At 32.4% G+C, this 19,476-nt stretch overlaps 2 protein-coding genes across 3 annotated transcripts; both read left to right on the plus strand.

Annotated features, from left to right (window-relative positions):
* The first annotated feature begins 5,277 nt into the window (after positions 1–5,277).
* LOC116002926 (UDP-galactose transporter 1-like) lies at positions 5,278–11,228 on the plus strand. Its single transcript, XM_031243117.1, has 5 exons — positions 5,278–5,588; positions 6,256–6,505; positions 6,697–6,904; positions 9,356–9,587; positions 10,706–11,228. The coding sequence occupies exons 1-5, from the start codon at positions 5,472–5,474 to the stop codon at positions 10,943–10,945; spliced, it is 1,047 nt and encodes a 348-aa protein (XP_031098977.1). The 5' UTR covers positions 5,278–5,471; the 3' UTR covers positions 10,946–11,228.
* A 3,187-nt stretch (positions 11,229–14,415) lies between these two features.
* LOC116001668 (uncharacterized protein At4g08330, chloroplastic-like) lies at positions 14,416–19,271 on the plus strand. 2 transcript variants are annotated; one of them, XM_031241568.1, is made up of 2 exons: positions 14,416–14,676; positions 18,597–19,271. In XM_031241568.1, the coding sequence occupies exons 1-2, from the start codon at positions 14,582–14,584 to the stop codon at positions 19,006–19,008; spliced, it is 507 nt and encodes a 168-aa protein (XP_031097428.1). In that variant the 5' UTR covers positions 14,416–14,581; the 3' UTR covers positions 19,009–19,271. The 2 variants fall into 2 exon arrangements, with proteins under 2 accessions (XP_031097428.1, XP_031097429.1); XM_031241569.1 differs by having other exon boundaries at positions 14,417–14,676; positions 18,615–19,271.
* Positions 19,272–19,476: the final 205 nt, after the last annotated feature.

A 19,476-nucleotide genomic window follows, 5' to 3' on the forward strand; every position in this document is an offset into this window, starting at 1 on the left:
TCAAAATATACAAGCAACAATGAAATAAAAATAATATTATTTTGAATTTTTAGAGGAAGATTGTAAAGTTTAGGAGAGAGAAAAAAATTGGTAGAGTTTAGGTATGTAGAAAATATAGGATAATGAAGAAAAAATAATTTATTGAATTTAGGTATAAGGTTTATAAAGTTTAAAATTTTAAATAAGGATAAAAAAAATAGAGTTTAAAATAGAGAGAGAGAAAAAAAAAAAAACCTTCAGTGTGTTGGGTAGAAAGAAAATTTTGAAATCTTGGGGTTGGGGTTGGATTTCAACTATTTATATTTGAGAAGGAAAAGTATATAAAAGTCTACAGAAGTTCTAAAATTAAAAAGTCGTTACAAATTCATAACTTTTTGAATACCACATGACTTTTAAAGATTCTTGAAAAGTTTTAATTGAATATCACATGACTTTTAAAAACTCTTTAAAAATCTTGATCGAATACCGCATGACTTCTAAATACTCTTTAAAAGTTTGAATTGAATACCTCCAAACTTTTAAAGTTCATAAAAGTCTTTAAAATTCTATGAAAGTCATGATTGAATACACCCCCTTAGATACGGCAATTCGATTGTTCTTTTTTTTTTTTTTTTTAATTTTTAAATGTATGCTAGGATCATATGGAGTTCTTTTTTTTTTTTTCTTTTAAAATGTATTCTCAGTTTTTGCGACTTTAACACCTAAGAGCTTCTCCCATATCTTTCATTTCGTTCCATTTCAAACTGAGAGGTAAGAAATCTTTTAGTCTCTATAATAGCATTTATGTGTGTGCTAAGTATTAGCATATCATCGACATATAAGCATATTATTATAACATAACATTGTTAGATCCAATCATTTTGGATTACACACATGCATCAAATTTGTTAACTACAAAACCAAAATTGACAATGGTACTGTGGAATTTCTCATACTGCTTTGGAGTTTGTTTTAGTCCATATAAAGATTTTTTAACTTACACACCTTATCGTCTTGACCAGGAATTGCAAAACCCGGAGGTTGTTCCATGTAAATTTTTTCTTCTATATTGCCATTGGAAAATGCAGTTTTTACATCCATTTGATGTATTAGAAGAAAGATTATAAGTAGATGTTATCAACACTTGTATAGTGGCAATCTTAGTGTCAGGTGAGTAAGTATAAAAATAATCTACAGCACAGGCCCGACCCAATTAAGGGGCAAAGTGCTAGGTATATTGGTTTCTCCATACAAGGGGGGGATCGAACTCCCGACCTCCTCTTAAGGGGCAAGAGTGCCGAGCCACTCACGCCAACCAAGCTGGTTAATTGTAAGCAACTTTGTTATCTTAATAGCGTTCCTAACTATTTTATTTAAATAAAATGCAAATCTTAATTTTCTTCTCTCGGGTATAAATAATTGCAATGACCAGTAGTGAAGCATTGTGCGGTAGATTTATGGTTTACTCTCCAAACACCTATTAATATGCCTATGAATGGTAATATAACTCAAACTCAAATTATTTTTTATAACCTTTACATTTTATTATATAAATTTTGAAATTTTGATTTATTTGTTGTTTTAAATTATTGATTTACTCCAATCAATTTGTTAATTATTATGTACTTATTTGATTTTATTATCAAATTAATCAATACATGTGCGACATGAACAATATAGAAGGACGAACATATTTAAGTTGTAACTGTTTGTGTAAGGCAGAATCAGACGGTGAAAATCTAACAAAAGTGTAAACATTCATGAATTTCTAAATTGAGATTATTTGGACCCCCTAATCATTCATTGACATTAAAGGTTGGTGCACATGTTATGTTATTGCGGAACATAGACCACCATCTTGGTCGTCGCAACGGTACGCGTTTCAAGTTTCAGCGTAAACAAAAATCCCATTGATGTTCGCATATGCCATGACTATCAACAAACCAGAGCCAAACACTAACTCATGTTGGGCAAATCGGTGTTTAATCACGGTCAATTGTACGTGACTTTTTCCTGAGTCACACATCCTGGTAGCCTGAAGGTGTTAGCGCTAGACGATGATGGACAAGATTATGTTAGTACTACCAATGTCGTCTACAAAGAAATTTTCAATAATGTATAATCCGAACGGGTGATATTATATTTTTTTTCAAAGAGAAAATTTGCCCAAGTTATACAAATCCCAAACACTAATATATAAAATCCCCAAAGTTCCAGCACTGGATGCTTACATATACACATTAGCTATTAATTCAACAATTATTTGGTCAAATTCATGCAAAAATAACATCACAAAACATAATCGATCCGAACCATCTTTTCAATTGCACTATATACTTAAAATATTATAGCAAATCCATTCCGTGCATCGCACGGGTACCAAACAAACAACATCTAAATAACAATGGAAAATTTATTCACCAAGCATATTGGTATCATAGAATATTTTGAACTGATTCTTAATGTTTTTTTTTAATACAATTTACCCTACTACATCCTCCACTTCCATTGAGACTCGAACTCATACGCTTCCACATGGAGGAGGTCACTATATGACATCTGAGCACAAGATACTTGACTGATACTTAATGTTGTATTTATAAAGAAATTAAAAGTTGATGTATGCATACAAAATAGTTTAATTGATATGATTGAGGTTTGAAATCTCCGCCCAAGTTTTGATCACTTCCAATGGCATGTGCATTAGATGTGGCATAAGCATGAAAGTGCCAAACTACGTACCATTCTTTATGCTGCAAAAGTACGTACTAGTCGCCGTAAGTTATTGAAAAGTTGGCATAAAATTTTATTGGCAGCTTACTTGTTTTAGATGTGTATGTTAATTGTTGAGTCAATACTACACATAGGCACATACACATCATGGACACCTTTTTTTTTTTTTTTTTAATAAATACTATTTATTGATATTTATTTATTTATTACTCCATATAATATTTCTACTTAATTTAATTTTAAGTTATGTACTTATAAATACATTATAATTTTCATATTTTAACATCTCACGTTTAATTCCTTTAAGGGAGTTGCCATTTGGCCTTCTAAGTTTAAGCCAGTCAGTTGTGAAAATCGGCCTAGATTGATTTACCTCATTGTGATCCTTTATCGGCTATGATCACAAGACGTGTTTCGCTCTAAACACATCACTGCTGGAAATCAACATATTTGGGTAGAAGCTATGAGTTTTTTTTTTTTTAAATTATACGATACAAGTAATGAAAAATTAATTAACAAATGCATGCATTAAAATGTTTCAAGTTATATATAGAAATCCTATTTGGATTTTAGAATTTTATAAAAACTTATACGTCATCTTATCTATAATTGATTTGGAGGGATGTGATGAGCTCTATATTATTATACGGAGTATTATTTATTCCATGCATATGAATGGTAAACAAGTAGATAGTTGTTAAAGAGTAAGTTCATAACGTACTAAAAGATGATTAACGAACAACTAGTCACGTGCATGGCCATTATATTACTCATTACTTCTACAATTGTTTTATTCAATCTTGTAACTTAAGAAAACACAGTAGTTAATAGTTATATATACATCTAATGTGCTAGACGGCAATGTGGATTAGGATTGTTCATTTATCACATTTTATCTATTCCCTAAATTCTAATCATGATTGATTAATCATATATCACATTCAATAAAGAATAAACACTTAGCAATTACACAACGAATAATTTTTATTATTCAATAATCTCATGAAAAAAGAATATCTTACACAAAGTAAAATAATTTCATGTTATAACTATTTAATATGGTAATATGATTATGCCAGTGAGCACTTTAACTAGTTCAACTATGTCTTCATGTGATTAGAATAGTGTATAGTAGAAGGAACATATCACATAGTAATTGTGACTAAAGACTAATTGTAATCCACTACATTGTTAGGTGCAGTTATAGCATACTATTGCGTATAACTCATGACTAAGTGTCACTATTATTATTATCCCCAACAAATAAATCTACCATGTCTCTTTTAATTTCTTCCCCTCTTTGTTTGATTTATCACACCCCCTTAGGTCGATTTACTTTTCTTGATATCATGAAATGTGATTTCCATTGACCTAAATTTTTCTAAGTCAAAGATTGCATCAAACATGAGAATAATTTTTCCACATTTACAGGGCGTTTGGTTAGAAGTAAAGAATTAGGTGGGAAAAGAATTACAATTCCATGTGAAAATTAAATAATAATGCAGGAATAAAGTGGAGTTTAAATTCCAGTGTTTGGTTTGCAGGAATAAAATTACTGTGAATTTCAATTTCAATGTTTGGTATACATGGGAATTGAGAGGAAATAAGCAGTATAAAGTCCAAAATGGCCGTTATTGTTGTTGTTGTTGTTATTATTATTATTATTATTGACAAATTAATTCACAAATTATTAGAGTTGTTGCATATAAAGAATGTAAATTTTGAAGAGTTCTGCATATAAAGAATTCAACAGAACATACACGAAAGTTGTTGTATAGAAATAACGCATATAAAGAATGTAAATTTTGAATAGTTGTTGCATATAAAGATTTAAATTAAATGAACATACACAAATGGAAGTTGAAGAATATAATAATTAATTTAGAAGGGAAGGTCATGTATCAATTTTAAGTTAAAATACTCAATAAACATAAATATTAAATTACCTGAAAAATTAATTAAGATATTTGGTTTGTTAAAGCTTTTTGAATATATTTTTTTAAAAAAAATTATAACATATGCTTACAATATACAAACATTTTAAAAAACATAACAAATAATTGAGAGTTTAGTAAATCACTTTTAAATTAATAAACCATGTGCCAACAAATTTACAGTCTAACAAGAATATGCAAAATACAAAAATATGATGTCAAACAAAATAAATACGTAATTAAGTAAATTTGGTAGATTTCTCAATCATTGAAAAAAAAAATCTTACATCCAGGTAGGTAAGATTTTCTTTGATTCGCTTTAATATTTTTTTTTGTGTGTACTAGATCCTATTACAATGTAATATAAGGAAAATCACAGAATCATCATTGTATTATAAGTTACTTAGCTAAATTAAAGATTCTCTTTAACAACTTTCTTAAATTAAAAAATAATTAAATATAAAATAATTTTTCACTTTTTTAATTTTAACTTTTGTAACTACAAAATGCTTTCAAAATAAAAATCAATCTTGAATCCAGGCAGGCAAATGAAATAAAGACGGAATCTAGGAAAAGAAAAAAAGTAGAATAGTATACTAGGTTCCGGTCCCTAAAAACGAGGGAAAGCCAACGGGGTTCGTACTTAAACGCAGAAATCATTTTCACTGTCAAATGGGTTTGGTTTTGGGGCTTCCCACCACGCTATACCTCACCATCTCTTCTTCTTCTTCTTCTTCTTCTTTCTCCTCTCTTTCTCTCTCTCTTTACATGCCCTCCTCCCTACTCTCTTCATTCAATTGACTGTTTGACCAAGCAGATCCGGCAATGGAGGAGGGCAGGAAGAGGTTATGCGATTGGGCTATGATTCGATCCCTATTTGCTATTCTTCAGTGGTGGGCTTTCAATGTCACCGTTATTATCACCAACAAATGGATCTTCCAGGTCTGCTCTTCTCTCTTTGATTTCCCCCTCCCGTTTTGGATCTTCCTGATTCTAAATTTCTTCCCGGATATGTTATTCAATTGTAAGTTTGCGCATTTCTGAACTGGATTGGTGAAGCTCAGCTCCTTTTCCAAGTTTAAGTTTATTATCATTTTCTTTCCACTTTATACTGCTTTGGTGAACCGCACTAATATGATCGAATCCGAGATCCATTTTTAAGAAAAAGCGTGTTTCTCAGTACTATGGTGTTAACTACTAACCTTGCTGGAGTTGTTGCTTATGTTGGCTTTTGTATTCATATATTTGAACTTTGAAGTGTAAGCTTGCACATTATTAGACTGGTGAAGCTCCTTTACACAGTTTAAATTTGTATAGTATCATTTTCTTTCCCCTTTATAGTCCAAGAATTACTTGTAATGAAGCTATTTTATAATGCAACTTTATGAACCCTATTAACATTGTGAAATCTGAAATCTTTTTTTTTTTTTTTAAATATAGAAAAGCATACTTGTTGCCGTTGCTGGTACTAGATTGATTATCTACTAATCTTGCTGCAATTGTTTTGTATGTTGCCTTTCGTAGGCATTATTGTGTTTTTATTGGTGTTCTCTACTGCAAAACTCATAGTGTTCTTGGTGGACCCTTTGTTCTATTTGTTTTTGAACAGAAATTGGACTTCAAGTTCCCTTTGACGGTGTCTTGCATTCACTTTATATGCTCAGCTATTGGTGCCTACCTGGTGATTAAAGTGTTAAAGGTCAAGCCTCTAATTGTAGTTGACCCCGAAGATCGCTGGAAGAGGATTTTCCCCATGTCATTTGTATTTTGTATAAACATAGTGTTGGGAAATGTCAGCCTGCGCTATATTCCTGTTTCTTTTATGCAAACCATAAAGTCATTTACCCCTGCAACTACAGGTGAACTTTTGGCTACCTACATGTTTTTTTAAATCAATAATGTTGGATCATGCAATTATTAGCTATTACCAATATGCGATGTTGTGCAGCTCTAAATAGTTTTAGTTCCATGAAGTTAATGACTTAAAAACTGATTCTAATCCTTCCTTTTTGACCTGCATATTGACATTGATTATCTTGTATTTCAATAGTCATTTTGCAGTGGCTGGTTTGGGGTAAGCACTTTGATTGGCAAATTTGGGCTTCTTTGGTTCCTATTGTTGGAGGAATTCTTCTTACATCTATCACAGAGCTTAGTTTCAATGCGTTTGGATTTTCTGCTGCCTTATTTGGCTGTCTTGCTACTTCTACAAAGACTATCCTTGCAGAATCTCTGCTCCATGGGTACAAATTTGACAGGTAACCCCTTCTCTCTCATGCACACAATGAGGAATTTGTCTTTTTGTTCTTCTCTTCTTTCTTGGTTTTATTGTTCAAAGTAAAATTAGAGCATATTTCATTGAGGGGACTTAGAATGCACTTCCTCTGTTCCCTTTTATACCTCAAGAGTAAACTACCAGCATTGGTGTAAATTGTTAGCATTTGCATGAGGCTACCCAATTGTAGTTAAAAATATAGAGTTATACCATTGGATTGGCACATGATATTGGCCCTTTAGTAAATAACAAATGCCCTTAAATCCTCCTCAATAAACTATCGATAAAGTATGTGGTGAATGAAAATTTGGACCTAGTGTGCTAGGCCTCACACCATGTTGATTCTAGGGATGGAAGATGCGCTCAGGTTTATTTTCAAAAAGGGTTTGCCAAGGATGAACGAGTAGCCTAATTGTCAATGGGTGAGTGCATTGTTTTAAAAGCATATAAAATATGATGTAAATTAGCATAGACCAAGTGGTCAAAGTTTGCTTGCTGATTGCCAAACCGAAAGAATTTTGATTCCCATTTTGTAGAACCAGATAACCTAGCAAATAGCAGTTTTGGGTGAATAAATTTAGCTTTTATCAGTATGCAATTTACTGTTTATGTTGTGTTCTGGTGAAATCATCTCCATTTTTATTTTATTCTTTTTTTTTTTTGTTGCTGAAGTTGACACATTATATGAAAAAAGAAGAAGAGAGTTTTAATCTATTTTCTTATTTATATACCAATATGTACTACCCCTCTCCATTTTAGCTACTCAACATTCATCCCCTACTCACTTTTATTTCACTTCCTTTAAGTCCAATTTGCATTATGATTTTATTACCTGTTCTCATACTTAATATAATCATATTGTACCTATAACCTCTATATTTTCTTTAATTCATCAAGATTTATAGCAAGATGGGAAAACCAAGATCATAAAGGGGATCTATACTGTACTGCTAGTGTCTTACAATGATTAGGTATACTTTTGGTTCTTTCCTTTTAGATTTGGAAACACAAAATTATGAAATTTTCATTAATAGTAATTACTAATAGCAGTTTGTTTATTTTCTAAATTAAAATTTCTCTTTTTATTCTAGTAGGATTAGGATTACTTAGGGATGTCAATCTTAGTCCGAAACCTATCTGATTGACGGGCCCGATAAGACCGAAAAATTTAAGGGTTAGTGCCAAAAAAATATAACTCAATAAAAAATCAACCTGATAAGCTCGATGGCTTGAGTTGGCTAGCCCAATAGCTCAAGCCACTTAAGGCTATTCTTTGTTTCACAAGTGATGTGGAACAATATATATACATTAAGTTTATATACTTATATGTAAGTTCATCTTTAGTATTTTTTTATTAAATTTGTAAACAATATATATATATATATATATATATATATATATATATATATATATATATATATATTATTACAAAATAATTTTTTTATGATTATTATATTATAGTGAAAATATATTAATTATTTTTAGTTGGAATTTGGAAATGGAAGTTTGGATTAATTGAATGATGTATAAGTTTATATTTATTAGTGTAAATGCACCAATTTATTAAAATTGAAAGTTTAGAATATTAATTTAAAAATGTCAAAAGTTTTAGTTGAGTCCACCCGATAAGCCCCGGCTGCCCGAGGTTTTAGGGTTAGGACCAAGAATTTTAAACCTGACAAAAAAAAACAAAAAACAAAGGAACCGATTAGTCCGAACCAATAAGCCTTACAGCCTAATAGGGTTAGCCCAAAACCAAACGGTCTGGCCCGATTGACATCCCTAGGATTAGTATTTCCTATATAAGTACACTTGTAGCCTTTGGCATAATCATCCAACTTCCAACACACTTATTCTTCTTGAAGCTAGTTGCGTCTCTTTTTCTATTATTCTCTTGTTTTTGGCAAGTGTTAGGCTCTAGTGCCCCAGTGAATTTCTTTGTCTTGGAAGGATCACACATTCCACATTTCCACCTGCACCAATTCTTCATGTTTTACCCCATTCTTCACCTAATAGTTGGTTGACCAACCTCTTGCTCCCAAGTCCCAACTCTAAAGGATAAAGAAACGGAGACCTTTGTTGGATAGCAACCCCATCTGGTTAAGGTTTGCTTTCATAGTGTTTTGACCCTTGATGACTGGTTACATTTGTGACCCTTGACCGTGGCTAAAAATATTTTATTTTTGGTTTATTTTTATTGGCATTCAAGGCTAAGTAGCACAATTTAAAGGTTAAGACCATACTGTGGATTGCATCTTCCTTTCCTCGTACTGGTTTCCTAATTTGTTGCCAGAAATATGCTTTCTAGGATGGTATTGTCTTGTTTAGCTTAATTTGCAGGACAAGTTTATTGAAATTAAATTAAATATTTGAAGTTTTAGACACTTGCATCTCATTTGTCCTCTTATTTCTATTGTCCAATATTCTTTTGTAGCATAAACACAGTATATTACATGGCACCTTTTGCAACTATGATCTTGGCTGGACCAGCTTTACTATTGGAGGGACCTGGAGTGGTGGAATGGTTGCATACTTCTCCATCTCTTCTCTCGCCATTTATTATTATATTTGGCTCTGGACTCTTGGCATTTTGCCTTAACTTCTCTATTTTCTACGTCATCCATTCCACTACTGCCGTCACTTTCAATGTTGCTGGAAACCTTAAGGTGAGTGGTAGTCTGTCCCTTCTATCATATTGTAGTCCTTTGAGTTTTGCTCTTTGGCCAACAGAGTTGTTACAAAAACCGCTCGTTTTGATGGCATGGATTTCTTGTTTGTGTTTAATATGTTCAAATATGCAGTGATGATCTTTATCATCTAGTGTTGTTTTATTTACCTGCAGTGTTGGTGAATAACAATCCATAATCAAGTTAATACTCAATTTAGTCATTGACTATAATGGTTTTTCTCGATTTAGTCCTAAAACGTCATTTGTGCTTAATTGGGTCCTTGACTTTAATGGTTTTACCTAATTGAGTCCTCTATTAAGACAGCTTGGTAATTTCTCCTCTATTAATATCCAATTTAGTTCTCGACTATAGTAGTTTTACCTATTTAGTTATCAACTGAAGTGGTTTTTGTCGATTTAGTCCTTGATTCTGATAACCGAGGACTCAATTAGGTAAAACTATCGAAGTTCAGGACCTATTTAAGCACAAAACGACGTTTAGGACTAAATTAAGAAAAATCACTATAGTTAAGGACTAAATTGGGTATTAAAACTCATCCATAATCTTAGGGTTGGAGGGGGAGGGGGCAGGGAGGGAGTTTGCTGTCTGTCCTGACCTTGCAACAATCCATGTATATGAACCTTTGATCAAACCAACCATCATGTTTATGGGTGGAATAGAATTTATCATGTGTCCTCGATAGTCGAAGTTCTCTTTACTATTCTTAAAAAGATTGTCCACTACCCGCAAATGGTATCTTTCTTTCCTCATCCAATTCATACCTCCAAAGCCATAGATGTCATTCAGCCATCGGCATTGTCTTTTGATAGCAATATTCTTGTCCTCAATCCTCTTACAATTGTGACTTGTGAACTAAGGCATAAATAGCAAAACATCTGATATGAACTGCGTGAATAGAAATAATAAGTTTCTGCATTACCTGTTACTTGTTATCTCTTGATAAGAAGCATAATATTCATGTTATGCAAATGCCTTATCGAAATTCATGTGATATCTAGACTAGCCAAGAAATTTTAACAATATCTAAGTTCTATACATAAAAGTATTGGTGCCCCCTTTCGCTCCATCTTTTCTGATATCCGAAACTTTTACAGGTCGCAGTTGCTGTAACTTTTTCATGGCTGATTTTCCAGAACCCGATTTCAGCGCTGAATGCTTTTGGATGCGGGGTGACTCTCATCGGGTGTACATTCTACGGGTATGTGAGGCACATGCTCTCGCAACAGCTGCCTGGAACACCTCGGACACCACGCACTCCCCGAACACCACACACCCCCAGGAATAAGATGGAGCTTCTTCCCCTTGTAAGTGAGAAGTTAGAGGATAAAGTGTAATATGTCCAAGCATTCATGGATGAGGAGGCATCTAACCTTGTAGCAAAATAGGTGACTATAAAATACATAGGAAAGAGTAACAAAAAAGAACCTTTTTTTTACTTGTTTAATTTCCTATAGGTTAACTTATCCCCCTTCACCCCTGCAAAAGATTTTATGATACTTGAGAATTGAGATGTGCGAAATTTATTGTCTGCGGTTTCTTAGTGAGTCATACATATGTAATCGTAATTTGGAGATGATGAGCTTAAATTATATACGGAGTTTGATATTTCATTTGGGATATTATCAAGTAGAGAGAAAAATGATAAATTTGAATAATGCAGTTGCAAAGCAACAAAGTTGGTCCTCTAGTAACTTGGTTAAAATTCTCACGTCAAAATAGTTCCATAAGCATATAATTCATAAAATTAGTTATTCTGATAACTCTGCTTTTCTTATTGGTATGCAAGTGAGCAGATGAATAACAAAACTCATGATAAGATAGTTATCTATTACATTGTTCTTTTTAGGTACATATATTATGGTTATATTTAGTAACATAGTTAGCTTATTAGCTAATTTTGACTTGTTTGCCCATTAGTTGTTTGACTTGGATAAATATTCAATATATGACAACACTAAAACATGTCCCAACTCGATGTCGAGGAGTTTGCGATCGATGTACTTACCTTGCCAAAGTAGTTAAGGATGGACTTGACTGCTTGCTTTGCAATTGAGACGTATGTAACTGAAGTAGCCTAGGATAGACTTGATCTCATGTTTTGCAAAGCCTTATAACCCCATGGCCAAGGATGGTCCTCGGCCATGCGCTGGTCGAGGTGACCTCTGCAACAACTCACCACCTTTTTGTGTGTTGTTTTTTTAATTACTTTTATTATTATTGTTACACATATAGGAGTCAGACCCCGAGTAGACTGAGCTCAGGACTCGGGCAAAGCCCAACCTGAAGTCTAAAATGGTTGAGGCATTGTGCTGACGAAGTATGAGTGGCGACAAAATAATTGGATAAGTTTATCTAATTCGACCCGCACTCGAAAATACGCAAGCTTTTGATGAGAGCAATAAGGCCAATCAAACTCAACGATAACCTAGACACTTAAATGCAGGGCCACATAGAGTAACGCCTTTATGAAGGAGCCGTGCACAACAATTATAAAGGTCTCATTGCACTTATTGAGGAGAGTGTTTCAATTATTATAAAGTCGTTGTACTTGTATGGAGCAGTTGCACTTATTTGACCATATTAATTAGCTAGTATAAATATTGTGCCTCTATGACAAGCATAGTGGACAAGCTCAAATATTGTACCAAGAACCATACCAATATAATCGTTTATACTCTTTGCTTACTACTTACTATATTCATAACGATATCCCAATAACATTATTTATCGTCCAATACTAAACTTAATATTATAAAAAACAATTAAATTGTAAATAATTTCAGTCAAACTTTGTACATGAACATGCACATTTTAAATCACTCGAGAATATGCACTTTGTAAACCTTGCACTCTGATCTTAGGCTGGGTTTCTGGATTTATAGTGTTTGGCAGGAGGAAAATGAGAGTCAACGTAAATTGATTTTCGGTCAAAGGAAAAACAAAGTCAATTTTCCAGGATTCACATTTCCTCTCTTGCGTGGCTTCTTCATCTTTCATAACTTGACTTATTCATCTTCTTCCTACCAAAGAGAAACTGCAACTTCTTTACCTTTTTGCCCACCGCCGAAAATTGGTTTCTAGTGACCTGTGCCAAAGCCAGAGCTCCAATTTCTGATGAAAACCAAAGCTCTGATTTCCCGAAACTAGATCTCATATGGTTTCCAATTCCAGAGGCTAGAAATATACATTTGTGCTTTTTTTTTTTTTAAATACACTAATGAATTATACAATTGTACTCATTTTATGAAAAATGAACCAAACACTAAAATTAATTTTTTTTAAATAACTCATTTTCCTAATTTCTAAACACACCCTTAGTTATCAAAGATAAATTAATTTAGATGGATCATAGTATACTGTTCAAATTAATACGTACTTCCTCCGTCCCATTTTATGTGTTTGGTTAGGTTAACGAGGTTTGACTGAAGTCATTTTTAACTCATTTTTTCATAATATTAAGTTTAGTATTAATATATAAAATTTATATATTTAGAAACTACATTAAAAGTACTATTAAACACAAAAAATCAAATTTAAAAATAAGTAGAAAGTAATAAAGAAAATAAACAAAAAAATAAAGAGTTACGGGGGTGTATTCAATCATGACTTTTGTAGATTTTTAAAAACTTTTAAAATGATAGATTTTAATAAACTTTTATTGACTTTCATAGAGTCGTTCAAAACTTTGTAAGACTCTATAAAAGTCTGTATAAAAAACTTGCATAAACTTTTATCAACTTTTTTTTTTTAAAAGTCTACAAAAGTCATTAAAATTCTAAATTGAATACATCCTTAACAAACTTTCATAAGCAATTCATAACAATATTAAACACTAAAATTTATAGTTATAGAATTGTTCAAATAAAATATTTAAAAATATAATTACTTTTTCTTGAGAAATTAATATTTAAAAAAAATATAATTACTAGTTGCATAAAAGAAAAAAAAATTAATAATATATATAAAAATTATATTTGATATACTGCTAGGTATCAAGCAAAGAACTATTATTTGCAATAACAATATGGGACTGCTAACAACAACAATGTGCTTCTCTTTGTAGCCTCAAATTGCTATTGCGAAAAATAGTTCACTATTCGTAATAGTATGTTGTTAAAAAAAAAGAAAAAATATATTACGAATAAACATATGAATATTATGAAACATATAGTAAAGTTGACGGTGATAAATAAAAAAATTTACTCTGTTCATGTATTTAGGAGAAAAAGTTTAGAAAGGGATAAAAAGTTCATAGAAAAAAAAATCAAAATATACAAGCAACAATTAAATAAAAATAATATTATTTTGAATTTTTAGAGGAAGATTGTAAAGTTTAGGAGAGAGAAAAAAATTTGGTAGAGTTTAGGTATGTAGAAAATATAGGACAATGAAAGAAAAAATAATTTATTGAATTTAGGTATAAGGTTTATAAAGTTTAAAATTTTTAAATAAGGAGAAAAAAAATAGAGTTTAAATAGAAAGAGGAAAAAAAAACTTCAGTAGAAAGAAAATTTTGAAATCTTGGGATTTGGGGTTGAATTTCAACTATTTATATTTGAGAAGGAAAAGTATATAAAAATCTACAGAAGTTTTAAAATTTAAAAGTCCTTACAAATTCAAAACTTTTTGAATACCACATGATTTCTAATAACTCTTTAAAAATCTTGATCGAATACTGCATGACTTTTAAATACTCTCTAAAAGTTTGAATTGAATACCTCCAAACTTTTAAAAGTTTTTAAAATTTCAAAGTCACAGTACACTCCCCTTAGATTTTACCCATTTTAAACGAAGATCACTTTGACCAATAGTCCAATACTTTACCCTTTGAACGGGCAAGGTGATCATCCGCATTTTGCCGTCATAGTCCAGCCACTCCGCCGGAAACGATGGGTAATTAGCCACAAAGTCTTCTTTACATTAACTGATCGCTGCGCTAGTACTGCAAATGAGAAGCTAGAAGCGCGTATATGTATGCATATATGGAAACTCCTAAAGGGCATCATCTTGATTTTCAGAAAAATCCCTCATTTGCCTCTTCTTCCCTGAGAGATGTCACTTATAGGTATGCTCTATCCTCCTTTTTTTTTTTTCTTTTTTTTTTTCTTAATTTATTTTTCATTTTCCATTAATTTCATTCTATCTTATGCTTCTTTCTATCTGAAGGTACTGATTTTTATTTCATTACGATATATATTGTATCTTTTATTTCAGCAGAACCTCTATTTAACAGTTGGGTATACTTTTCTAACTATTTTGGTTAATTACAAATAGAATTTTTTTTTTCTGTGTCAACCCTGGTATGCTTCATAGTCCGCATTGATTGAGGGTTACTTGGGAGAAATAATATGCTATTTGGCAGGAGGGATTAAATATTAGGACTTTAATTTGTTGCTTGGTTTGGTCACATCCTGTTGGCTGTTAGGCTGATGAACATCATTGCTTGGATAATGGGGTGTTGTTAGAGTTAAGATACATGACAAAATGTTCAATGAAGAAAATTGTATTTAGAATTCCAAATATGGGAGAAAAAGAAGAACAGAAAAAAACCTACCCCGAAGTCACCCTTCAACAGAAGTATTTTCTGCCCAGCTCCAAGAGCTATAAACTTAGAATGATCATTGGATGCCTTTCTCCTAGGGAAAGGTCTCTTATTTAGTCTCATAGAATCTATAATTATGCTATTTCTATTCCCTGATTTTATGCTTAATTTACATGTTCTATGAGACTATAAATAAAAGAGACCTTTCCCTAGGAGAAAGGCATCGAATGATCATTCTAAGTTTATAGCTCTTGGAGCTGTGCAGAAAATACTTTGTTGGAGGGTGCCTTTGCAGTAACCCTTGCCTGTTCTTCTTTTTCTCCCATATTTGGAATTCTAAATACAACTTCCTTCATTGAACATTTTGTCCAGTATCTTTACTCTAACAATACCCCATTTTCCGAGCAATAGTGTTAGAAATTATCTAGCATGCTTCATTTTTTGTTTGGCAAGTGCAATAGGGAAGAATAGTGTGGGGTTTGGGAAATTTTTTAGTCAAAGACATTTGGTAAATGCATTTTGCCTAAAAAAAAAACTAAATCCTAAATATAAAATACGATGTATTTCTAGGATTTAATATTTTAGCCAAATGAAAAAACATGAAGATGTTTTTTAAATGCGTTTTTGGCAAAGTTTGCTTGAATGCATTTCCTAAACTAGTTACCTAAAAATGTACAGGCTTCAAAATATACCCATTTTTGTCCAGGCATATTCAAAAGGTGTTATTCTTGTCAATTCTCCACTTTAGAATAGTCTCCTTCTAGCTTTTGCATTGATTCACTTATCCTTGTAAACATTTTAAGGGTAATGCCTAACGCTCCCTTGTGCAAACTTGAGGTGGTATTTTGGGCAATTACAATCTAAATTGGGTATGAAAATAAGATAAAGAAACACTATCAGTTTTACACTGAAACAAAATGTGGGGAAAATTCATTGTCCTTGGGATAGCCAACCATACCCTTTCACTATATCCTTGTATTGTGATTTGTATATATACAAGTGGGGAGTGAAAAATGCTTCCTCAGTCAAAGGAGTTGATTCTAGGCAATGAACCTTTATTAGATTATACGTAGTACAAGACAAGATAGTATTACGGATTAACTGGGCCATACTTATTTGTCTATATTATTTTTAGGTTTTTGGAGTCAATGCTCATACTGAAGTGACATTTTTGCAAGGCAAAAGTTGGCTTGCTGATGCCATTGATTGTGATCTGACATTTTTGCGAAGCAAATCTCTTGTAATAGGAACATTGACTAATGGGTTGGCCAACCTACTAGAATTTAGACAACTTAAATTAGCTTATTGGAAGCCAAGCACTTAAGCAGCTGAGTGTTAGTGGCCAACAGGATGTTGGCCAACTAGAACTCAACCAACACTAATAGAAGGTCAACAATAAGTGGTCAAGGCTTTAGTGCTGATGTCCTAGAGTTAATTAGTTTTATATTTAGTCGTCAACTAATAATTTGATCAAATGTAGTCTTCCAACTTTTCCAAATTGACCAACTTTAATTCAAAATACCCCAAATGCCCTCACATTCATAAGAGTAAATTTTGGTGAAATGTCCACAAGATCAGAGCATTTTGGATTAAATTGTGTTATGAGTAAAGAGACAGGACAGAATGTCCAATGAAGAAAGTAGTAATTAGAATTCCAAATATGGGAGAAAAAGAAGAACAACAAGGGCTGCCACGAAAGCACCCTCCAACAGAAGTATTTTCTATCCAACTCCAAGAGCTATAAACTTAGAAAGATCATTGGATACCTTTGCCTTAGGGAAAAGTCTTTTATTTATAGTCTCATAGAATCTATAAATTAAGTAAGAACAATAATTATGCTATTTCTATTCCCTAATTTTATGCTAATCGTGTTGATGGATTATTTCAATCCATAACACTAATCATCATAAAACTTGATTGTCTCCATCCCTTTGATTAAGCTTTCCTACTTTTGTGTGAATCAGGTGTTGATAGAGTGGCAATTATATTTGTTGTTCTGGCTAGAGCTATAGGAAAGAATAAATACACCTTTGCTGTTGGAGTGGTAGTTTCTAATTTTGTGTTTGTTTCAAATAGACATAGGATTATGTATTGATTATTTCTTCCTCTTGGCCTTTTGCAATTTGTTTCACTCTTAAATATGGAGTAGTTACTTTATTTCATTTTTGCCAAAATCCATTGTTTCTCTACTTGTTTCTTTTAATATATTTTGTACTTCTTTACCTTTATGTTGCTGTTTCTAATTTTCTCTGTAAGAATTGTATAAGCTAAGCATCATGAAACCTGACGTGTCACGCTTTACTGATCTTCTTTTTTACTTTATTCCTGTGTTTATGTTCACACATCAGAAACACTCAAAACCTCCGAACTACTAATTGGTGAAACCATTCATTTTGGTTTCCATGTTACTGGTTGCCATCATGAGCTGTTGAAACTTTTAAATGTTGATACCATTAAGGCTCAGTGTTTTCCAATTTCCTTCAGTCCAGTCACTAAAACTATCAACATCTGAATCATTCTTCTTCTGTTTAATATTTTAAAATGTGAAATTCTAGGAAACTTATGCATAAGTCCTCTTTCATCTTATTTCCCTATACATAGACACATATAAATAGACTGTTCCCAAAAGGTAGCAATAGAGATGTAAATATTATCCCATGGAAGGGACATTTTAAAAATATTGTCAATTCAGGATGTTGCTTTACAGAATGTGTTTTCTTGAATGAGTCGGAAAACCAACAAGCTTTAATGTCAAAATGGATCCTTTCAAATCATTAACTAATCCATCAAATCCTTCAATGGATTGTGTGTTAAATAAATCCTTTCAAATCATTAACTAATCCAACAAATCCTTCAATGAATTGTGTGTTAAATAATTTTGCTTGAATGGAAATATTGTATAATATTTCACAAATGCGCAACTAAATCATTTTTTATTAGGCTGCTGATGAAGTTTGCAATTGTTATACCATGGACCATGGTCCACCATGTATTGTGGACCACTGGACTTGATCCAAAATGACATTCAGATTATGTGCCTGTAATTAACATATCATGTACCTTCAGTTAATAAATTGTGTGCCTACTACAGTTAACATATTATGTATATGCAATTAGTGTATTATGTGTTTGTAATAAATTATGTACATGCAGTTAACATATTATGTGCCTTCAATTTATTTATTGGTACATAATTTGTTAAATGTAGGCACATAATATGTTAATTGCAGATACATAATCTGAATATTTTTGGACTAGGGTCCATGGAATAATTTGCCTAAAGTTTGATGCTTTGTGCAATAATTGTTTCATTTGCCAATACAGTTATGAGTTTTTGTGGATGTTCAAATTCAATCTTACTTTTTGCACTAAAATGTTGCTACCACTGATTCAATGTATTGCAAGTCGCGTCATTGATTTTGCGCTGTTCTTTATGCTTAAAGTCATTTTTGTTCAAACAGTTGCGGGTGTTGTGGATATGAGTTAAATCTTTGCTCTTCTAGTCGCAATACCTCTACCATTGGTTCCAAGTACAACAAATGCATCAAGAAAGGGATCATATCTTTCTTATACATTGACGAAAGCAGATTTACGCAGGTTAAAGAAGTGCGATGTATGCCCTACTTCGTTTCCAAGCACTCCTGGGGTTTCTTCCCAAGGAGGACAAAACTTTTGTGTCGAAAATGTGGCAACCATGTTGGAACTGCTTACGATAATGATGTTGCTTACCCGCTTGTAGCTGATGAATTAGACTCCACAATTCCAGATGAAACCGCAACGCATAGAAGGTATGATATAAAAATTCGCTCATTGCAACCTTCTTCGGAAGATCCCCGAACCCCTGCTGTCATATGATGTAACATACACAGAATGCCATTTATTCTTCAGTGCAGATAATCTGTGGTGTGCTGTGATGTGTAGATAGCATTTGTAGACAGAAACTTTTATTGTAAGCAATTTTTGTTAGTGGGTGCTTGTAAGTTGTTAAATAACAGATACTTGTATGATTTGTTCAGGAAATAGGCCGCCCTGTTGTTATGTTATCTCAATAGAGGACAACAAAGACAATTTAGTTTGATTTGTATCAATGCACAACATGTTTGTTTGTTCCACTTCAACCCCTAATTGTTTTTTGGAGTTTGATGGCATGTTTTGAAATAGATAGTAATCAATAGTTTTTAATAGACCGAACCCACTATAAAACTGATTTGATATCGGGTAAAGGGTATGAAAAATGTATTGGGTTGATAGGGCTCAATACTCAAGAGAAGAAGAAGAGCTGATGATGATGGTTTGGAACAAACACCGCCCCCGCTTTTATAC

The sequence above is a fragment of the Ipomoea triloba genome, chromosome 13, assembly GCF_003576645.1.
Source record: "Ipomoea triloba cultivar NCNSP0323 chromosome 13, ASM357664v1".
Lineage (NCBI taxonomy): Eukaryota > Viridiplantae > Streptophyta > Magnoliopsida > Solanales > Convolvulaceae > Ipomoea > Ipomoea triloba.